The sequence below is a fragment of the Hesperophylax consimilis genome, chromosome 26 (genome assembly GCF_061612785.1).
Source record: "Hesperophylax consimilis isolate HC1 chromosome 26, BYU_Hcon_1.0, whole genome shotgun sequence".
In the NCBI taxonomy this organism is placed as follows: domain Eukaryota; kingdom Metazoa; phylum Arthropoda; class Insecta; order Trichoptera; family Limnephilidae; genus Hesperophylax; species Hesperophylax consimilis.
The window spans coordinates 24,714,265-24,737,981 of NC_142861.1; the positions used below are offsets into that span (position 1 = coordinate 24,714,265).

At 34.6% G+C, this 23,717-nt stretch overlaps 1 protein-coding gene across 5 annotated transcripts in view; it reads right to left on the reverse strand.

Moving 5' to 3' along the window:
- Positions 1-23,717, reverse strand: part of LOC149411351 (uncharacterized) — a 165,017-nt gene that overhangs the window by 15,721 nt on the left and 125,579 nt on the right. For 3 of the 5 annotated variants that reach the window (XM_089647047.1, XM_089647046.1, XM_089647044.1), the window contains exons 3-5: positions 7,092-7,228; positions 6,373-6,545; positions 5,774-5,927 (exon numbers count right to left, since the gene is read on the reverse strand). In XM_089647047.1, coding sequence (XP_089503173.1) covers positions 5,774-5,927; positions 6,373-6,545; positions 7,092-7,228 — 464 coding nt within the window. Of the gene's footprint in view, positions 1-5,773; positions 5,928-6,372; positions 6,546-7,091; positions 7,229-20,456; positions 20,678-23,717 lie in introns of those variants that run through there. The other 2 variants (XM_089647048.1, XM_089647045.1) reach the window with 2 other exon arrangements.

Here is a 23,717-nt window from a genome sequence, read left to right on the forward strand (position 1 = left end):
GGATGTATGATTTGTACAATTTGTCATTGCGATATTCAGGTTTAGCTAGTTTGTACTATGATTCTCTATTTCAATTGTTTATCATTTCGTTTTATGTAAATGCATAGGTATCAAATGATAGCACAGCATACACATAAAGAAATGGATAATGTAAAAAAATGCAATAAATGAACAAATAAATGATGATCATCCAACGAAAACCAAAGAAAAAAATTGTTTTATGCTACTACTAGTTTCAAAAGATTTGATCAACAAATAAAAATCGTTCAAACGAATCACCACATAAATTGTTTAAGTAATCACGAAGCAATTATCAAAACATCGCACAGAAATTGCGATAAAACCGTTTCTTAGGTAGGTACCACACACCCATACATTTTTTTACTAAAAATGCCACCTTAAAGTACCTATCATGTGTCAACATAAACACTCAACAGGTAGATTTAATGGCAAACTTGTTTTCTTCTGTTTTTTTTTCAATCGACCCCAGTCAAACTCATCATCACAGTAAATGGTCAAGAATTTGTCAAGAAATTGGGAATTTGGAATGTGGTGGCTCACATGGAGAGGCGACGTCTCTCGTGTCATAGACACCGGCTTCCAACAGTTCCATCTAAATTAGCAGATATATTATCGTCACTTGTCACGCCGAACACGTGAGGTAATGGTTTGACAGCGAAGATGAACAAAAAACAAACCCCTAAAGAAGCATCAAAGCAGAGCTAAGTGGACGAGAAAGGATTTATCTGTCTGAGTGTTTGGCTTTGAGTTAGTCAAAATTGGCGTTCAATAAAAGCAATGTCTGGTCTCATAAAAATAAAGCTGAAAAAGCAATCGTATTTCATAGTAACTACAAACTTCAAATCTTTTATACCTAATAGGAAGACACTTTTAAAAAATTCAAAACATTAACAAATTTGAAAAGTGTGCTCCCATCGATCTTGATTCGTAAACACGTTTAATAATATTTGGCTAATTAATATAGCGCCGTTTTCGTGAGAAATCACCTCAAGGGCAATGTGATCTTTCACAAAAACAGCGCTTTACAAATCATCCAATTATCATATGTAGGTACTCGTTTAGTTTGATGTGTTTTTGGTTCTGTCGAAAAAACAATAAGTACCGACATAGACCTACTTGAGTAGGTAACTGAGGAATATTTAGATAATTTGTATAGCACCGTTTATGTGTAATCACCTCAGTGGTGCTTTATGTGTAATCACTCAAATGGTGCTTCATGTGTAATTATCCCAATGGTGCTTTATGTGTAATCACCTCAATGGTGCTTTATTTTTAATCACCCTAATAGTGCTTTATGTGTAATTACCTCAGTGGTTCTTTATGTGTAATCGTCCCAATGGTGCTTTATGTGTAATCACCCCAATAGTGTTTATGTGTAATTACCTCAGTGGTTCTTCATGTGTAACATCCCAATGGTGCTTTATGTATAATCACCTCAATGGCGCTTTATGTGTAATCACCTCAATGGTGTTTTATATGTAATCATCTTAATGGTGCTTAACAATAAATTATGAATACACTCACTGTTTTTAACCGGATTTCGAATAATTTAAAGAGAGTAAAATTGTAATAAGTAAAATATAATACGATCAAAGATGAATCCAATTATAATATATATTTTTTAATATATTTTTTATTGTAAAAAATTATCTGCGTAATGTGTATTTTGATAACAATGTATTGTCGCTGAATAAAAATTTTGACCCGAGTCTGCGATTAGCGGCCAGAAAGTAATAATTAACAACGCGATGTTGTTGATAATGTGACTGTGACCTCTTCTGTTGTGAGCCTGGTATATTTATAATTCTGCTGACCTCAGCAATGTCACGCGGGACGAAACAATAAGATCGCAAACTCATAAAAAATATTAATTTTAAATAAATAATAAGTAAGTGCTTTTCAGGGGCGTGCGTGACTTTTGGAAGATATGTTTTTTAATCTCTCTTTTTTATGTATAATGTTCCTCCACGATAGGAGTTCATCGTGTTATGGAGAGCATTTTACAATGGTGAGTTAGATTTTAACAAGGAAGATTTTACAGGTATAAACAATTCAAAATAATATTTCACCCGACTAAGCAAGTTTCAAGACAAATAAAAAATGTGTTATGAAAAAAAAATGGTACCTATACAAGTATATAATTAGGATGATCCTTATTCTCTTATCCTCTGAAAAAATTCAGAAACAAACAAAAAGGTAAATAGTTGTTTATTGTCATATACCGGTTGTTATATATATAGTGTACATACATTTTATTTTTATGAATAAATATTAATAATATCCTTCAGAAGAAAATAATGAAATTTTTTTTTATGAAAATCTGTTCAAAAATGTTTGATTTTAATATTTTCATTAGTAATTATTGATTTAAAAACCGAATTTTCTGAAACGGTTCCAACTGGCTACAACGTTATTATGTCAGTGGCTGGTAAGACGGCTGTCACGTCAAACCCGCTGAATTCACGAAAAAAACATGTCGTTTTGGCGGCAAATATTCGACAAAATAAAAATACGTTCACCATCACAATTTTTTTCAAGAATAAAAAAAAACCAAAAGACACGTAAAATAAAATATTAAAATTAAAAATCAAAATAAAATTCTAATGCTGCCGGCCTAATTTTTAACGATTTTCAAACGCATTGAAGCCAAATTAGAAGACCAAAACCGCCTACACATTAATTAACAGTTAAAGTCATTTATGCCTAATGAAAAATAATTAGTTGTATATACTAACCAAACTAATACGAAGTTTTGAAGAATATGTCCAACGCAACTAGGCTCTGAGAGACATGGGTCGGTATTTAGCATTCTCCAGAGATTACCGCCTATCATCCGGAGATATCAAATTTCAGATCATAAATTGAATAATAACAGAACACAGAAGAGTACAAAAAAAGTGTTGCCAAAAGGAACCTATTTATTGGTCGAGTCCTCTGATATTATCGGTTACAATATCATTGAAAAACGATAAAATGATTAGATGCAGTGTGTGTTTTAAACGCCCTATCAATTGCATTAATATTGTCAAAAATCATGTGTATTTCTGACGGCTAAAAAAACCGTGGTCATCTAAAACTGGGCGTCAACCAAAGTTAAATAATATTTAACAGATGTTTCTGGTACGGATGGAGGATTAAAAAAAATCACGCAAATTTTACACAAGGATGCGCATAGAGAACAAACCATCAGACAATTCTGTCTTGTCAAAATTAACTTATAGTTTCATTCATTCGTTTGGTACCCACATCGTCTTTACCTAAATGCCTACTCTACATATTATGCTGTTATTTTATTATTATTTTTTTAATCCTATTTTATACTATAGAAACTAACAGTACATGATTTACAGAGATGAAACAACAAACAGGAATAAGATAGGTACTTTATGTTGGGTACCTATGATATGTTTCCTTGTAATGTCTTTTAAGTGGTATGTTTATTCCTTAATTACCAGGTGACAGAAAGTGTGTGTGTTTAATGTAAGGGTGAGTGTTTGTGTGTGTGTGTGTCTATATGTATGCGCAGTTTAAATTATTGACATGATGCCACGTTTGAATTTGGGCAGTGAATCCGGAAAAATGTCAATGTTAGAGTTTATACAATTATTATTTAGCGTATGAAGAGCTCGGTTAATTGGCGAATTAGATGTTGCATATATCGTTATATCGTCTCTTAAAACGTCCCGACTCAAGAAGGTATTTGATTCAGTTGACAATGTCTTCCTAGGGCGTACAGAACTTTTTATTATCAAAAAAATAACGCGATCCAAGTTATATTATTTAAAGGTCAAATTAAAATTATATATGTAGGTATCCAATATTTGGAAAAGTTAAACCGGATTCGCCTTTTGACATAAATGACAATTGAGAGATAAAAAATGCACAAATTAAAAGAACAGAAGTTCTTATCAGTGCATTTGGAAAACAAACACAACAAGATTGCTGACATCTGACATTATAATTATGAAATCAATTTATTTTAATTAAAAAAAATGTTATAAAGATTTTACGGCCATTAAATAATCAGATATTGACATATAATATGCAGTGTGTATGTATGTTTTTGTGTATCAATATCTTACACGATGGTGCGATCAGACTAACGTAATTTATATAGCGCAGCTTAATGTCATTTCACTTCAAGTGCGCTTTACTATAAAAAACTTAAAAACAGTTATTTAGTATTATGGGTCATGTTTTTAAAATTATTCCTAAAGTGTGCCGTACCCAATACAGATTTAATACAGGGTTTTCCAATAAGAGGTGTTATTTTGAATAGCCCGCTATTTCGGTAGATGTTACTTTTGAAGCTGTCATTTTTTAACATTTGACAAGTAGAAACTACGCCATTAATATAAATGGAATGATACACGCTTCAACAACGCATTGAAATTATTAAAATTCACTTGAGTGAATCAAATGCAAATCAACTTGAGTGATGAGGCCCATTTCCACCTCGGTGGCTTCGTCAACAAGCAAAATTGTCGCATCTGGGGCTCGGAAAACCCAAAAGTTATTGTGGAAAAAGCCTCTCTATTCTCAACGTGTGACTGTTTGGTGCGGTTTATGGTCCGGCGGAGTCATTGGACCTTAATTTTTCGAAAATGAGGCTGGAGCAACAGTTACGGTGAATGAATTGCGCTATCGAGAGATGATTAATGATTTTTTATGGCCGAAATTGGATGGTATTGATCTGGACATTGTTATTATATATTATTGTTTACTTTCAACAAGACGACACTACGTGCCACACAAGTAACGAAACCGTTGATCTTTTACGATTGAATATCAAAATAACACCTCTTATTGAAAAACCCTGTATTATAACACTAAATATACGAGAAGATATAAAAATACCTTTATTTCATTGGTGTGCAAATAAAATATGAAATTATTCTTTTGAATAGTTCCTAGTTGTGTGCATTTAATCATTTAGACAAATAAAGATCAGAGAATCTTAAAGAGGTTCATTTAAAAAAGGACATTTTCAGTTTTTCCTTGTTCTGTCTCTGCCTTTATCAATTTATGACTGCAATACAATTGATTTGGTCTATGCTAAGCCCAATGAGCTTAATTGAGTCGTGGAGATGCAAAACCCGCTCTGGAAATTTGAACTAAATTTAAAATAAATATTAAATTTTTATTTTTCCCTGAGTATTAAAAGAATAATGGATAATTAACTTCATATTTAGCATAAAAGTATATTATTTTCATATTTTAGGTGTTCCAAGCAGTTCATCGTGATCTCCACATTTACGAAAAATTCCAGGATGGGTTTTGCAACTTCACGACTCAATTAGCTAATCGCTACTTTCGAGAGAGTCCACGTTGTGATTTAAAATCGCCCTAAAATACAGCGAAAAATGATCCTGTTAAAAAAGTGATAGCATGCCAATTTCTTGAAAAAATATTAGTCATTCAGAATATATCGAGAAGACGTGTTCTTTTCCTAATAAATATTATAATATGTCAATATTAATATCAGTAGGTATTACGTGTTCGGTCGTACTCATGAAACACTTGCTTTTAACTGAAACTTTGTTATGAACTCTGTGAATTCTTTCGTTAAAGGCCTGCAGTTATTTTTTTAACAGGAAAATGAATATTTTGACCAGATGTTTAATAAATTTACAGGATTTTATAACAGTAAGTTTAAATTATAAAGATTAAGTTTAATTAATACAGTTATCTAACATTGAATTAATGAAACGGCACAGAAGGTAAATAATAACATGATATGAACAAGACTTACTGGCTGATAGGGAAGCGGCTGCAGAAAGGTTTCCGGTGTTCCTGGCTCTTGCACTGTTGGCTCCAGTTGAGGTTTGGTTGGCCGAGGGTTGACTTCTGCCGGTGTCGTAGGCCAGACCTGACTCCGTTGCGTAGTTGGACCACAGCTCTTGGGCCTGAGGAATGTTCAGCAATCAGTTAAACTTACTCAATTTTTCAAGACTGTTTATTCTTTCAGCAAGAATTGAAAATGAATAATTATTGATTAAATTGAAGAGAATCCAAGAGACGACACATATGGGAATTGGTGTGGTTGACATTGCTTTCACGATGTTGTTTTTCTATGTCTTGAATGCCACTAAATAACCATCAGATAGATAAAATGTAGATATACAAAACACACATATCTACACAGAATAAAAGCTCGTTCAGGTATAATCTAAAAAAAAATGTAATTGAATTTGTATTATATCGAAATGAATTTAAATGTGTAATTGCATTCATAATATATCTTTTTTTAACATTTAGGTATTAGATCACAGTTATGTTATTTCGTGTAAAGCTCACTCGAGGTGAACCTTCACAAAACTGCACTAGGTATATTGAGACTGACTGACTGACCTGCGAGGTGTAGGCGGGCTGAGGGGTGTAGGGCGGCGCAGGGCGGGAGTGCGCCGTGAAGGGGTTGCCGAACCTCTGCGAGAAGGCGGGGAGGACGCCGCCCCCATTGGAGCCTTGCGGGGAGGGCCGCCCACTGTACTCGTCCACGCTCGACAGGGTGGACATACTTCCTGCTGAACATACACATATAATTACATTACTCCGAGGATTCGATCCAATTCTCTAATAGGTTTAGGCCAGTCATAGTCACATTATTAATAGATCACTTTGATTATATTATTTAATGTGCTTGGGGTAGAACAAAACGCAACAGCAGTTGTTACAGCAGTAACAACGATTATCAACAACAATCGCCGCCATTTGCTGGATCGATGGCACTGACTTAATCACGTGACTGTACACTAGTGGGCCTTGAGAAAAATGCTAGTGGCAAGATGTAGCCCTCGAGTCCAGAGAGCTACTCCAAAAATTGATCCTTTTACTGAGACTTTTGTAAAAAAAATTAAAACAATGATAAACATTCCCGTGTTACGAATAACCTGACGATATTTGAAAATCTCCTACCACCACTACAGTAAGCGCAAAAGTCGAAGAAAACTTAGCCACTGACCTGTCAGTTGAATGGCTTCAATGAATGGTCAACGTTGTGTTCACATTTCAATTGACCAAATAAGAGTTATTTGAATTTTGTGTTAAGCGAAGAAGTTCTAGAAAGTTACCTGTGGGTGCCCAGATAGGCTGGCCCAAGTCCGCGGGCCCTGGACTTCCAGGGAAGTACTGCATCTGGACGCTGCTTCCGGTAGGATATCCACTTCCTGATCCACTGCCACCGGATCTTCCGTATGCGGACTGCGGACTAAAAATAGAAAAAAAAAATTATTATTAAACCACGTATTTTCAGCGCTTGGCGCAGCCATCTTGGACTCTTCCCTCCGCATCCACAGGCTTGTGTATAACCAAGAAGCAAATGATTGAAGTTCCTTATGAAGTCAATCCACTAGTGTAGAAACCGGATAATGTAGTGCAGGCAATCCATAGAGTTAGTTTTTAGCAATTTGCTTGTACAGCAAGCAATGCGCATTGCGCACGCACGTCGGGTTCCGATTAAGATTCCCGAACCTTAGCCGATCGTAGGGAGCAGAGCGCAGTATTTAAATTGTTTTGTCAGAATGTAGAAAAATAATATTTGGATGATGTGGATAGCGCCGTTTATTGTGAAAAATCACACAAAATCAAGCGCAAAGAATTTTTTTTACTAGAATTTATCACAGCTTGCAATTCTAAAATATTGCATCCACTAGTTCATCGATCAATAAGACAAAACTATAAGAATACTTACAATATATTTGACCAATGAACGTGATGCTGCGTAAAAATGTGTAACGTGTTATTCACATTATCCACAGGTAGATAATATAGAAAACCCATTCATTATTGGAGAATTTTGGATACAGTTTTGCAGGCAGAGGACATAATATTGGAAACATGGCCGCGTGGTTTGCCTTCAGCTCGTCGAAATGATACCCATATTTCATGTTAGGTTAGGTTTTTTCAAATACACTTACAATATTCTATGACGTACTCGTAAGCACGGTTGAAATATAAGCTATTTAAAAATAATTATTCATTCATGCGATGAATTCATGAATGAAAAGGTATTGTGTAAAAAAAGCACAATATTGAAACTATGATTTACAACCTAACAAAATGTTGCTACCTACTGTTGTTTCGTGGGCAGGTAAAAATAGTCCATGTTTTTTTCTTTCCGGAGCTTTCTCAGTCAATTGTTTGGTCATTAAGATACTCCGAGATAAGAGCGATTCCATTCATAAATGTTATTGTTTGATACTTTCGTTATAGAGAATGCTTTTTTCTGAAGTGCATCTTTAGCAAAATTACAATGTACAAACACGGAATGTTATGGGATAATGAATGAATGAACGACACGATACTGATCCGCCTAGATACGAGGCGCCGCATCAACAAATTGTAAAACAATTACCTACAATTCTCACAGACAATAGTATAAAACTGTTAATCATTTGAGGTAAGGCTCTTCGAAACGTTGGCTGAAGAAGTAGGTACCTATTTCAAGTGTAGTTTACTTACAACGAATATCCTTTTAAAGTGTTTTTTAAATAAGCACTAAAAAGACATTTTTGACGATAAGAATTAATTTATACAGTAATGTTCCAATTTTAAACAATTTGAGTAAAAAATATAGAAAATCGTTGCCCAGTAATTTCATTACATAAAATTGAAAGACATAAGGCAAACACCTAACTGTTTTTTTTAAATATAATTTCGATAGCTGACGTGTACCCGCGTTGCTCGGGGCCATACATGTAATGGATATGAGTAAGGTTTTGAGGTCGTGAATAGTTGTACCAGAAACTGGGTGTATTTGTAAAATGGAAATAATATTATTGTAAATAATTAAAAAAGTTTACGGGCGTCCTCGACTTATTCTACTATCACTTCGTGTAGTTTTGTGAAGTCCACATTTTTACTATTGATTAAAATTACGTTATACTGATTATCATTCCAATGCTTTTCTGCATTCGAATGAGGTTAAATGGGTTAAGTTTCCTTCGATCGTCACCGACTTTTATACCTTTCAAACCACTCTTTAAACACTCCAGAGATAAAGAACAAACTATGAAATTTTCAGCGATATCGATCGACTACTTTTCGAATTTTGCGAGGACAAACATACGCAGGCTCATTTTTATATACATATTAAGAAGATTAGTAATTGGAAAACATTTATTAAAAGATGTTATGTTTTCGGAAATTGTGAAATAATCGCCTCCACCTTCTACATTCATTCTTGAATTGTATAATTTAAAACAAAAAAACAAAAAAATACTGGCTAATTAGCTAAAACCTAGTTAACAACCACTATGTAAATTGCCATCTCAACACAGGCGTTCCACATCTAGTGAGATGGGCAATACGTCACTATTGTAACTAAATGTAATATTAAAATAAAATAAATAAATAAATTAAATTAATTTCCTTGTGCATTTCAGTGGCATTGCGGTTTACCTCGAACCTACTATATTCACCTTAAACTATATTTAAGGTTCAATTTTCCGGAAAATGTGTATGGAATGTTTCTATTTCCGGTGTCAATAATGTAATAAATGTCACAATGTTTTCCGTGGAATTTCGAGAACTCAAGTTATCTGAATCTAGCCACTGTTTACAACCCCCGCGTATTATTAGCGTAGTTTAATCAAATTACTCTAAAACTTACAAAAACTAAAAAAAATAAGCTAGTTAGAGTGTTGTATTATGTCAACGTTTTAAAATTCAAACTAATGATCTATGTAATCTGGACATTAAATCAAACATTGACACAAGAGATGCATATAAAGCGTGTGGTTTGATGACGCATAGATATATCATCAAAATACCGACAGATATTGCGCTAAATTAACTAATTTATAGCCCAAGAAAGACTGTGAATTGAAAATATTAGGTACCGTAATATTGGGCGACTTTTAAACTGGGGGGAACTTTGATAATCTACTGCTATTAGGTTACGGATATCTGTGTTAATTTTCACTACCACTGGGAAAAAATTTAAAAGGGACATATGTAAATACGAATGTTAGAGGGAGCGCGCTAATATTAAAAAAAACTATAAAAAATAAGAGGAAGCTACAAGCCAAAAATGTGTATATTCTTAATATACCTTATATTGTAGGTAATAGGCATTAAAATCGCTTCTAAAAACGTTCGATTTCAAGCACAAAACTGGTTTTTATTTATCTTGTAAATAATTTTATAAGAAAGCAAAAAAGTTAAGCAAGTGAAACTGTCACAGATAATCTTAGCTATAATACTGTATTTTTTAAAGTTGTTTTCTTTACGCATTCATAAATTTCTATTGAAAAGATCCTTTTTTAGTAGTTTACATTTATATTTTATTTAGTATTTTATTTGTATTCTACTCAAGCGAAACGATAAAAAAACCTTCAATTTATATAAAGCATATTTTTTGGTATTCATAATGTACACTAATTTGTTATAAAGATTAATCAAAATACTTATTTAGCATTAAATAAAACATGACTCGTTTAAAATACAGCAAAAATCTCCCGACAAATGATTTTATTGCGTTTAAAGATACACTGTAAATTACTATTATTAATATATCGTGTAGTTGTCTCTCCTCGTGATCACTAAATTGATGCAGGGATGATAGACGAACACGAAAAAGCCGAACCTCATGACTTCGAAACCTACGTAACTTGTAAGAGTGCAATTCAGCTTGGTTAATATTGCCCCGATGATGGCCAACATCCGAAGGAGAGGGCGTAGAAAAAAAGAAGAAGAAAATTAGAAGATGGATGAAAATATTATAAAAATTCGATTGGTTCTTACTTTCACCAATGGTGTCACGGATCACGGGTGGTGTTCGAGCCTACTTCTTTGCTTGATTTTGCGGATACCCGTTGTGAGGTAAGTGTAATTATATTGTTTCCCCTCCGGTTGAGGACATGTGGAACACCTAAATGCATATTGATGTGGCCTTATCGGAAAACGCCCGCATCAACGGGCGAACATTGTACGCGAAGGGACTTGCAACGTATTTCATGAAAATGCACGTTCACCATTTTGAAGCTAACCAACAGAAGGTAAGGTACAGCAATACATTATTTACAAGATGTATCGTCCACGTAGAGGTGGACTTGGAACAAGGGCTGTAAATCACACCAATTTAATAGCAAAATTGTAGAAAAGAAATTTGGCATTGAAACATGACCAATTAGATGAAAAGGTAGATTGGTAATCCAATTAAAAACGGGATTGCAGACCGTTTCCCGATAAAATTTTAGTAAATTTAGAATATATCGGAACAAGTGTTCATGCACATGTATTTTCCTTGATAATATATAATGAGGAAATTCGAACATATTTCGATTTTTATGAACACATATCATGATAATACATTAACATTTTACTAAAAAAAATTTATGACACCTATCAATTTATTCCTTAAGGTTTTGAAATCCCGTTTTTAACAAATCTATTATCACGATGTCGGTTTTTCAACAGTTTTTCATAAAAATCCTAATATTTCCGCCTTCCGTCATTGTACTAGTGTATTATCAAGGTGCATGAACACGTGTTCCGAAATATTGGGAATTTACTAAAAGTTTATCAGGAAACAGCCAGCAATAATTTGAAGGGATTCAAAATTATTTAGGAATACTTTTTCGGTGTGATAGTTAAAACTATAGGTGATCGATGTCAGAAAATATATAAAAAATATGCGACTAGAAAACTGCATATTTGTATTTTTTACGGTTGCCCTTCTAGTCGCTATGCATGCAAGTAGAGTACATGACAATAATCACGTACGTACAAAAAGGTTAGAATTGAAGAATTTAGGTCGACAATAAACACTGAAATCTTCAGAAACGAATTTCCATAGCTAAAAAACATAGTTATGAACCTATATTTCGAAAGGAAAGCGTCCTAAAACATTAATTTGTTGGTACCTACCTACATTCTTTCAGCTTGTATAAATTTCTATCTTGGCAGAATAATTTATTTTGCAGTTGAGGGAGCCCGCAAACGAGAGACTTTAGTTGCAGCAACTATTTCGTCGCAGTCGCCGTCTTCAAATTGAGTGCGTACTCAAGAAGCCGGCAGCCACAACTAAAAAGTCTCTCGTGTGTGCACCTTCATAGCAACTCCATATACAGTAATGGATTTTTATGACAGCAACTGTTGCAATGCAACTATCTGTGCAGCTAAAGTCTCTAGTCTATGTGAGTGATTTTAACGAGTTTTTAATATATTTTCTCATATCCTATTTAAAACTATTTAACCAACTGACCATGTGACATCCCTAATACTGGTAAACATTGGAAGGCTAGAGAAAATGGTGTCAAAGGTCGGGAATAACTATATATTTGTCAGATTTTATTTTTAATATGAATACCGCAGAATAGTCTCAACTAATCCCAACCGTCTGGAGCTAGTGAGACTATGGCATCTCCAATTGGGGTATGCTGTGAGGCTGAAGGTAGTAGGCAGAGGAAGGAGATGGGAAAGTGAAAGGTGAAAGAAACAAAACTAAAGCTATTTCAAGCAACGTTTCCATTTTGAATTGTGGTCTTCTACCAAGGCGATACTGAGAGTAGGTATATTCCTATCTGGAACGTGCCGCAAGTATTCTACATATTATTTAAATTAATAAATTATGAAATTAAACAAATTAATTAAATAAAGTTTATTTGGACACGAAAAGATTTGAACCCGATTTAATTTGTATTTATGAACAGTATTTACTAGGGCAATTCTGAAAGTATCTTCCGGGACTTGAAGTGTAGGTACCTACCTACTGAAAACTTGTTTTATCAAATGGTCACGGGAGAACGCTTAGAAAAAATTCAACATTAACAAAAAATCACATTATTAATTATGTGGAGTTATCAACAGTTTTGACGGACGCACGTTTTGACCACAAATTCAGCCATTGAAGTTATTTTAAAGCCTGCGTGGTTTACGTGAGAAAATACCGTTTACAAAAATACAACGGATGAAAACTGCGCATGTTCTTGATATATATTTTTATTATCTGCATTTATTTGCACGTACATAGGTACCTATACATCTTAGTACACATTTAAGTATTTTGTCATTACAAGATTTGTATAAAAAAATACCTGTATTTTTTTACGGATCGGTTAAGTCCGAATTTTAACGCTTCAATTTGAATTTGAAATCATTCTTCCCATTGAATATTAAAAAAAAATGGCTTGACTTCTATAGCTAAAAATTTATTCCGGTTTGGTTTGATCTCCAAAAATCGATAAAATTTTGAAGAGGGGGAGGCCTATTTTCGGTTCTATGGCAACTCAGGACAGTGCTTATTCATCACAATGTTCATGACTTTATATCACAAGAGTGTGTTGAATTGTAACTGACCTAAGTTGCCCGGTTATCTTGTTTTAAAAGTTGGGCGTCAGAAGGCACATAAGTAACATAACTGAAAAAAAAGTGGGTGTGTCAAGCCTACGCAAGACAGAAGTGAAACTTCTAGTTTCAGCTGATGCTTGGCGTGGCGCAGTTCGCTGGTGTCTGAGAGAGAGGAAAGAAGAGAAGAGAGAGAACGTTCGTGAGCGGCTCCCCCACCTCAACAAGGTTTCACTTCAAAAATGCCACAGCCGAGAATCGAACCTCGCTTAACTGATTGAAAGCCAACCACGCTGAGCACCAACTGTAAGCAAAGCCGCATAAATTGATTATATTATGTAGGTTCTGAAAATATGAGAGCTTGTTATGTTTTATAATGTTACCTACATCACACCCAAAATATAATATATTTTTAAAAATAATGTACAATGTACAGAAATAGAATCCCACACAAGATCGCGTAGTGCGCTCTAGCGAACGGATATTTTATCAGAGGGAGATAGTTTTAATTTTTTTTTCTGTAAATTATTACATATTATCAAAATAAATAAATTAATTAAATAAATGTAATACAATTATCATAATATACGGATTAGATAATAATTTTAATCCAACACAATAACGCAAAGCGCGCTCTAGCGGAGTAATGTTTTATCACAGTGAGATAAGTGTTTTTATTATTTTGCAATATTATTTTCTTTTAAAAAATGTTCTGACCTACTAAAAAATAAGATATTGAATGAAAAAGGCGTTAAAAACAAAAAAATAATGTGCGATGGCCGAGAATCGAACTCGGATCAACTGCTTGGAAGGCAACTATGCTGACCATTACACCACCAACGCCAGTTGTCGGGATGAGCTAAGAAGCATTTATATGTTACTTCAAAACTTTGACTAGATCAAATGAACTTTAATCGGTGGTCCCGCATTTTCGTTTCGGTCATGAGTCGGTTTTACTCCGGTCCTCGAAATTGCATGACGCGCGTAAAGAAGTTTCACTTCAAAAACACCCTTGACGCAAGCAAACCTTCCTGTTGATCTTAACAAATCCTCTCAACAAACGGATTGCAATCCTTAGTGCACAGGCGTCAGGTAGGTATGTTGTCCTTTTTTTATATATTAACGCCACACAGGAGGCCCTGAAGAAAATAATTTCCCTCAGGGCCTATATACCTAATAATAAAAATAACCTAGCATTTATATAGCGCAGTTTTGTGTTGTTTCACTTCAAGTGCGCTTAGCTATAATAAACTTAAAAATAAAATTTCCTATTGTGTTCCTTTAAAAAAAATTAATAACATAATATGAAATAAAGAACAAACGGTTTACACAAAAGCAGAGAATAAAATTTAACAATAACAGTGCTATTTTAGTAGAGGACAACAATAAAAGACAATAACAGTGCACGAAAAATAAGAACTTTAAAATTAAAATATTATATAAAACAGGAAAACATTAAAATATTATATAATAGGTGGACATTAAACATAAAAGTACAATAAGGAGGAAACCGAAACCAAACAATTACCGGAAACTTCAAAACCTGGCTTATTATAGTATATTGAAAAGAAGCTTAGATTCATGAGAATATAAATGATTTTTATATTATCTATGGGCCTATGTCATCTTTGGGGATGCTGTGTGGGGGGTCTTTTTGTGGAGAGAAAGGAGTGAACATGAGTCTTGAAGAGTCCCATGTTGTAGGAGGGAGGAAACACAGAGGCCGGCAGTTCGTTCCACAGCCGAGCTGTTGAACTTAAGAACGAATCGTAGAAGCGACCCGTTCTCATGTGACAAATGTCAACCGTGTACAAATGTTGGGCGCGCGTTTGGCGTGTATCCCGACTACGCACCGGTGCCGAAGGGATCAATGACGCTAGTTCCTCAGAGCATCTTCCATTGTAATACCGATAGAACAAGGACAGCATACCTACCTGACGCCTGAGCTCTAAAGATTGCAGTCCGTTTGTTACGATTGGGGTATCTATCAAACGGACCGAGTCAAGGGTTTTTTTCAGGTATTTTGGGGCTCCGTACCAGAGATAGCTGCCAAATTCGATAGTAGGGCGCACTAGGGCGTCCTTGTTCTACCGGTATTGTAATGGAAGATGCAATGAGGAACTAGCGTCATTGACTTCTTCGGTACCGGTGCATACTCGCAAAACAAGCCAAATTTTCATAGGCCCTGAGGGAATTTGTTATTTTCTTCAGTGCCTCCTTCCTGTGTGGAGTTGATGTTAAAAAAAAGGAGTGAAGCCACCGATGTGTTTGTACAACTATGCATTGTTTGTTGTAAGAAAATTATTCACGGTTAGCTCTACATTTTAACAACTAACAACATTAACCGGCTTAATAGACCAGAATCACACGTAACGTTTGGTAATTAAATAACAATTTTCTATCGATTTGTTTAAGTGCTGGGTAGGTAATTACTTACTTCAATGGCCTGCGGGACTAGGTGAAGTTTTAAAATCTACTTTATTATTTATTAATGTACACATATATAATTTAACGTTGATTCTTATTGTACTACTGTGTGAGTGAGGTCCGTCACTGTCACGAGACTTTACGAGAGGAGGACAGATCACGTAGTTTATTTGGCTACACGGAGAAAACTTACTGATACGAAGTGCTGTTAATTTATTAAAAATCTGGTTAAATTATTCGTTTTCCTGTTAAAAATTGGACTGCAGACCCATAACGAATGTAGGTATTGAAAAAGTTCCTATCAGTCTAAAGCGAATGTTCACACAAATAGGTAGGTACTGATATTGATAATGACATACTGATATTGTCGCATTCCGTCATGGTATATATTACGAAAAGAACACGTGTTCTCGATATATTCTAGATGACTAATATTTTATCAGGAAGTTGGCATGCTGTCACTTTTTTAACAGGGTAATTTTTCTCCGCGTAGGTACCCCAGACGATTGACCCTGGTCTTGAAGAGACTCTCATCATAGCGATATGACACGCTGGTGATAAGATTGTATCACCCTCAGGAGCACTCCTGTTCCCTGTCCTGAACACGTGCTCTGAGGAATGGAAGGAATTTGGAGTTTAATCGGCCGGTAAAGATGGATACCTCATAAGCCAATATTAAGATGGTAGGAATAAAGGAATTGATTGAGCGTTAGTTTTTTAATCTTGATTTCAGCTTGTTTTTGTTTTCCGCTTCTCCTTCTCCTATCATTTTCTTGCCTCTAAAGAGACATTCGTGAAAAATATTGAACCTGGCACGTCTATCGAGAGCAAACTGTTAAATATCAGAAAAACACTTAACATTTTAATAGCATTGGGGTACCGGACACACGTTTTTGTACACCGAGTCGTATGGAATCAAATATCAAAGAGAAACACAGACACCCCTCCTAAGTCACCAAACGTAGCTAACTACTTGGGGTGACCTATGGCAGGAGTTTTGGTTATCGAATGAATGGTTCCCGGGCGGCGGTACCTACCCATACTCGCCTCGCAAAGTGAAAACAAACTCCCTTTAAAATTCATTAGAGCGCATTGTTCTAAAATACATACAAAACAGACATAGCATTTAAGCTTTCTTCTGTGTTAGTAGTTAAGTTCGAACTATTAAATTTGATAAATAATAGACGATAATTATCATGAAGTTGTATGAAATCTTTGAATTAAATACATTTTAATTACAGTGCTTCACATCGTGGGAGGTGGGGCCATAATATGAGAACAATCTTAGCCAACCAACGACGGCCTCCGTTGTCATGGGGTAAAGCTCTCGACTAGCAATCTAAAAATTGCAGGTTCAAATCCCGACGTGCGCAAGTAAACTTTATTTAATTGTCACTTCATTAAACCTCTCAGACTAGTTTGTTCGCTTTTGGGAACAACTCATAAGGTCTCATAGAAATTGTTTGTCTCCCTTACTCATCTCCCTTATATCATGGCGATAAATATGATGAAACATGTGTTAGAAAGAGAAAACACCACGCTTTAAATTCAAATCTAGATGTTAACCACAGAAGAATGAAAATGTGCACTTTTATATAACCTTATGTAAGACCTTGTCACAGAATATGCCAGAGGCCTGGGGGGCTAAAATAATCTTTAGTATCTTTGTGGCACGTTCCACCGTATCCAGAATGAAAGATACTCACAGTATCGAAAATAATGATTCATGTGGGACCCGATAAGCGCACTTGAAGTGAAATGACACTAAACTGCGCTATATAAATGCCATGTTATTATTATTATTATAGTTCACATACGAGGATCGGTATAAAACAAAACATCGTGCAAACACCCATAAATATATAATAATAATAATAATATTGGACAATTTGCGCCGCTTTTGTGAGATATCACCTCAGGGGCGCTTTACAGTTGATGCAGGCATTACAAAAAACATAAATATTACAAAAATAAAGTGAATTAAAATGAAGAACAGGAACAGGTGACACGAAGATAGAATATAGAGATTCTGCAGCAAGAATTCTAGGTGGTAAAAAAACTGGATATGTGTCTGCTGCTAATAAAGCGCTGACACAATATCCCCACATAGATAACAGGCCTTGGCAGCACCGCTGTGACGTTCAACAAAGATAGAAGATGTGTATTTTCTTCTGTTCTTCTCGCGGTCCAGAGATGCAGTCACTTCAGCTGTTAGGAGGGTATTGCCTGCCATTAGTGTAGTTAAGTAAGATGGCCATCTAAATAGAGTTCGTTAAACTATCAGCTAATAGCCTATTATCTATATGAAGTTATAGTTGGTAGATGGAGACAAGAAACCCTGAGGCGTGGGGGAGTCACGTGTCAAGTCTATCTAAACATTAGGTTGTTTTCTCAAGAAACTGCGAAGCAAGTTTCATTGGTATGGAAGATTTAATAATGAAATGGCGTTCCTCTTACCACGTACCTATTTATCAATTGTCAAAAATGAGTGAAAGATTTAACGTTTATTTTTCCGATTATGATTGTAGTAATGGAAGTATGTAATTTTTATATGTTTCTTCATAATTGATTTAAAAAATTTCGAAACGGTTCCAACTGGCTACAACGTTATTGTGATATAGGAAACGCCAATGACTGGTAAGATGGCTGTTATCAACGTCGCCCGGCATTACATCAACGCTACCGAATTTAACGAATAAAAACGAACGCACCGTTTTGGCGGCAAATCGAAAATGGCTGATTTTAAAATTTATTCGTCAACATAAAAATAAAATAATACTACCCTTATTATTGTAATTTTTTCAAGAATAAAAAAAAACAGAGATAATCCCCTATTATTCATACATTTTTTCATAATTTCTTTCGTAATTTGTCGGCTTGGCTATGAATATATCTAGTTTCCGTCCTTAATAAAAGTTTTATTTTTGACAACAATAATTGATAATACCATAAAAAAAAAAGTGGGTGTGTCAAGCCTACGCAAGACAGAAGTGAAACTTCTAGTTTCAGCTGATGCTTGGCGTGGCGCAGTTCGCTGGTGTCTGAGAGAGAGGAAAGAAGAGAAGAGAGAGAACGTTCGTGAGCGGCTCCCCCACCTCAACAAGGTTTCACTTCAAAAATGCCACAGCCGAGAATCGAACCTCGCTTAACTGATTGAAAGCCAACCACGCTGAGCACCAACTGTAAGCAAAGCCGCATAAATTGATTATATTATGTAGGTTCTGAAAATATGAGAGCTTGTTATGTTTTATAATGTTACCTACATCACACCCAAAATATAATATATTTTTAAAAATAATGTACAATGTACAGAAATAGAATCCCACACAAGATCGCGTAGTGCGCTCTAGCGAACGGATATTTTATCAGAGGGAGATAGTTTTAATTTTTTTTTCTGTAAATTATTACATATTATCAAAATAAATAAATTAATTAAATAAATGTAATACAATTATCATAATATACGGATTAGATAATAATTTTAATCCAACACAATAACGCAAAGCGCGCTCTAGCGGAGTAATGTTTTATCACAGTGAGATAAGTGTTTTTATTATTTTGCAATATTATTTTCTTTTAAAAAATGTTCTGACCTACTAAAAAATAAGATATTGAATGAAAAAGGCGTTAAAAACAAAAAAATAATGTGCGATGGCCGAGAATCGAACTCGGATCAACTGCTTGGAAGGCAACTATGCTGACCATTACACCACCAACGCCAGTTGTCGGGATGAGCTAAGAAGCATTTATATGTTACTTCAAAACTTTGACTAGATCAAATGAACTTTAATCGGTGGTCCCGCATTTTCGTTTCGGTCATGAGTCGGTTTTACTCCGGTCCTCGAAATTGCATGACGCGCGTAAAGAAGTTTCACTTCAATAATAATGCTGATACTTAGGACCTTACGAATAAACGAGTTTTAAATTTTACACAACTGATAAACAATCATTTATGTATTGTAAACTGCTGTTTATTATTATCTACTGGATACTGGCATAACGCAAAATATTATTAAGGTTAGTCTGCAAAGATAAGTATGTCGATCAAAAATAATAAATATTCAACGGTTTTTTATTGCAAATAACAGAGGGCGCCACTTCAGTTTACAACAATTTTAGACTGTACAGACATTAAGATAGTGATAGATTTCATTTATGTTGAACTAAAGAAAAATGTATGTAGCTTTTATTATAGGTTGGTAATAATCACCGTTGTATAGTTAATTGAATGCCTATGTATTAAAAATAAATGTAATACGATTTTAATATCATCAATTTAATTAAAAAACTCATTTAAAAAAAAAACAATTTCAATATATCTGCCCACGTCGTTAAGTAGATAGGTAGGTACTTTCAAGACTATACAATAAAAGAAAACTTAATAATAAAAAAATAATTACTAAATAATACTTTCAAGACTACACAATAAAAGAAAACTTAATAATAAAAAAATAATTAAACCCGTTAATCACTAGATGTACCCAGGTAAATATTTAAGGTCTTATTAAGTAGTGAGGTCAACAAAATACAATAATATTTAAATAAACAAATCTAATCTAGAAATGATTAAAAAACGTATTCAAAGGGCGAAACGGTTGTCACTTTTGGATAGCATTCAATTGTAAAATTGTACGAAATTAAACTAAGAAATAAAAAACAATTCAAACCCTTTTAAACACTTTTCATAAACGTCAAAAAATAATAAATATTTGATCACTAACCTGTCTTCCGATCTGTGATAAACGAGAAAATCGTCTGGTAAATACATTGAACGAGTGTCTGACTTGACAATATATTAAAAAATGAACACTTCTACGCACAACGGTAGTTATTAAATTTAAATTGTTTGGTTTGATTCACAAATATTAAAACTTGTAATAGTAACGCGACGCAAAATTCAAGTTTACAGCCGCGATCAGAGAAAAATAACAGGACATCTGACCACGCTTACGTTTCGAACTCGACTGATTTTGCATTCCGAAAATTTCAGCCTACTTGAATAATAGCCTTTCACTGCGGGATTCAGCGCGTTGACAACTACACGGCGCAAGTAGTAAGTGACAGTAAAATGCTGCCCGCACGGCAAAAAACCAATACATTTACACTACAAATAAATATTATGTATGAATAATTTTTTTCCTTTTTTAAAAGTAGCATTCTGATTATTTTTGTCGAGAAAACTACTCACAAACAAAAAGGTCTCATAATTTAGTGGGATATGTTTGAACATTGTGCGTGGTTGACGCCACTTTTTTACTTTTATGCGACAGCTGAATTCTTTAGTTGCGTGTTGCGGTTCTTGAGTACATATTTAGATGCGTGCTTCACTCCTCCTTTTGACGGACCAATCAGAGGGCGTTAACGCCCCGCCGTTTTTTGTATTCTTTTTTTTGAACAAAATAAATTATGATTGATCTTGTGATTATTGAGAGGAGATTTCAATGCTTGGGAGAGAAACTGCCGGTGAGAGCTCCGTTGTTACCATTATTGCTGTTATGAGCGTTGTTTATGAGAAAAGGCTAAGCTTATGGATTATATCAAATCTAATATTCCATGGGGCAAAAAAATTGGATAGAAATGTTTTTATTTTACATTCATAATATTGTGTTAAAATTAACTGTAATAAAAAAATACCGCTGAATCTACAAATAATATATTGTTCATTAAAAATAAATAAGATTTTTTATTTTGTCATCCACGAAATCTATTTTATGTAAGTGCCAGAGGCGCAGCGTCCCCTAGGCGATTCGGTCACCCGCCCGGGGCCCTGCCTCGATGGGGACAAAATAAAACAAAAAATGGCAGTAGAAATTAAAGCGAATAATTATTAATTAGGTACCTACCGATAGTTTCATCGAAAACGCTTTTTGCACAATTTTAAATTTGTAAATTACAGCCAAAAAATTTAAGAATTATTAATAGATCTTAAACACATAGGGACGTTAAAATAATAAAATATCTATTACTTAAGCCTAAATAGCAACGCAGATAAATATATAAAATTTCATATAAAATTTTCGAGTAAATAAAAACTACAAAAAACTGACTCTGAGAAAAAAAAAACATACCTATAAAAACAACAGCGGAAATATTTTTTTTCTTAAGGCGATGCACTACGTCGTGTAATATTTTAAATTGAGCCGCTATCAATAACAACCCTTACGTAGATGGCGATAAGGTTTAAATTCCCGCTTAACACCATCCGCCTGTTTTGATTTATGCAAGAAAAAAACATGGCCAAAAAGTGCCTTTTATTTTATTTTGTGGATGTTCAGGCATAAATATTTAATTTTTTTCGATCATTTTATAAATAACCTAATTTTCCACAATAAAATCATAACCGAAAATGGGTTCGTAAGTGGGAGATTTTGAACTTTAAAGCAGTTTTCATAGGCCTTTACATTATTTTTTTTCTGGGCTTATAAAAAGACTTATCTAAAAAATACTCGATCATTTCAAAGGCCAGGATGTATTCTACTCGCAGTATTTAATTAAAGCATCTGAAACATTTCTAGGCCACCAAATTTTCAAACCAAAAAGACATGATTTTGAATTACTACGTATGGCATCGCCTTAATAAATAAATGACACCCCCATACACATAGCATAGCTTTTTATGACAGAACTTTTAATGCATTAATTGCAATTAAATTGTATTATAATTTTATTAAATTATATTTAACAATTAAGAGTGACTCCGGATTGAATCCCAAATCCCATAGGTGCGTGATGAATATCAGCACCCGTGAACCATGTAAAGTTATTACCGAATATGTTACATTTACATTTTAAAATTTAAGTAACATTTAACTAACAAACTAACTAACCATCAGGTACGCAGAGAGGACGGACCGCCAAGCAACTCAGTCTTTGCAAACACTCCTTGCCTCATTCACATTCAGAAATCGTCTCATACATACTCTTCTATTATTCTGACTCTTGACAGGGCCTCTAGTCTTGACTCGAGTATCTGATTCACTTGATCGTTCCATGTGTTCCTCGGGCGTCCCCGACTTTTGCTACCATTTGCATTCGCATGATATAGGTGTTCTCCTTAAACTCCTTTCTTCGCTCATTCGCTCTACATGCCCAAACCATCAAAACGTTCCTTTCTTAATCTTAATCATTACGCCTTGCACTCTTTACGGAACTCCACATTTCTCACACGATCATATTTGGTATTAGTACACATACGCCTCAGGGATCTCATTTCAACAGCATTCAGTCTACTTTCATCCTTTCTCTGCCAGTTCCATGCCTCACTTCCATTCATCAGGGTAGGTACAAGCACTCTATTGTGGACTGCTAACTTCGGTTCTTTGGACAATTTTTTGTGAGCGCCAACTGCGTTCAATCCTCCATTAATGGAGTTACTTGCATTTACCCTTCATTCAATATCTCAGTAACATTTAAGTTGTAACTATGCGGTATATTGAATGCGTTGTTTGTGAAGAAGATGTAATGACTGAAAAACTTTTGAGGTAGGTAGGTACGCCTATATTGTTCTTCCTAAGAAACTTTGTGGACATCCACCATCTAATATATATTTTAAATGTCTGCATCTAGGCAGTAACCAATAAATATAAAAAATCTTTAATATATTTAATAAAAAGACAGAGCCCATTTAATACATTTACCCGCTGCCCAGAAGTAGATATTTCGCTACGCCACTAGCACGTTAAAATAAGATAGTTTTGGACCCGCAGACATTTCCAACCCTCGTCAATAAAACACGGAAAACATCTCAAGCACCCTCCACGCATCACGTGACGTCACAGGCGAGCACTTCGCTGACTGGTTATGGATATCGGATTGTCGCACGTGCCATCCTGATGCGCTCTGGTGCTCGCGCACGTGGACAAAACACCTAACATTAAAATAGATCGAATTCAAAATTGGCTAATGTGAAACAGACTGTTCATGTTTAATTTTATAATAATGATAACAAACTAACTTTAACTATAACTACTACTACTAATAAT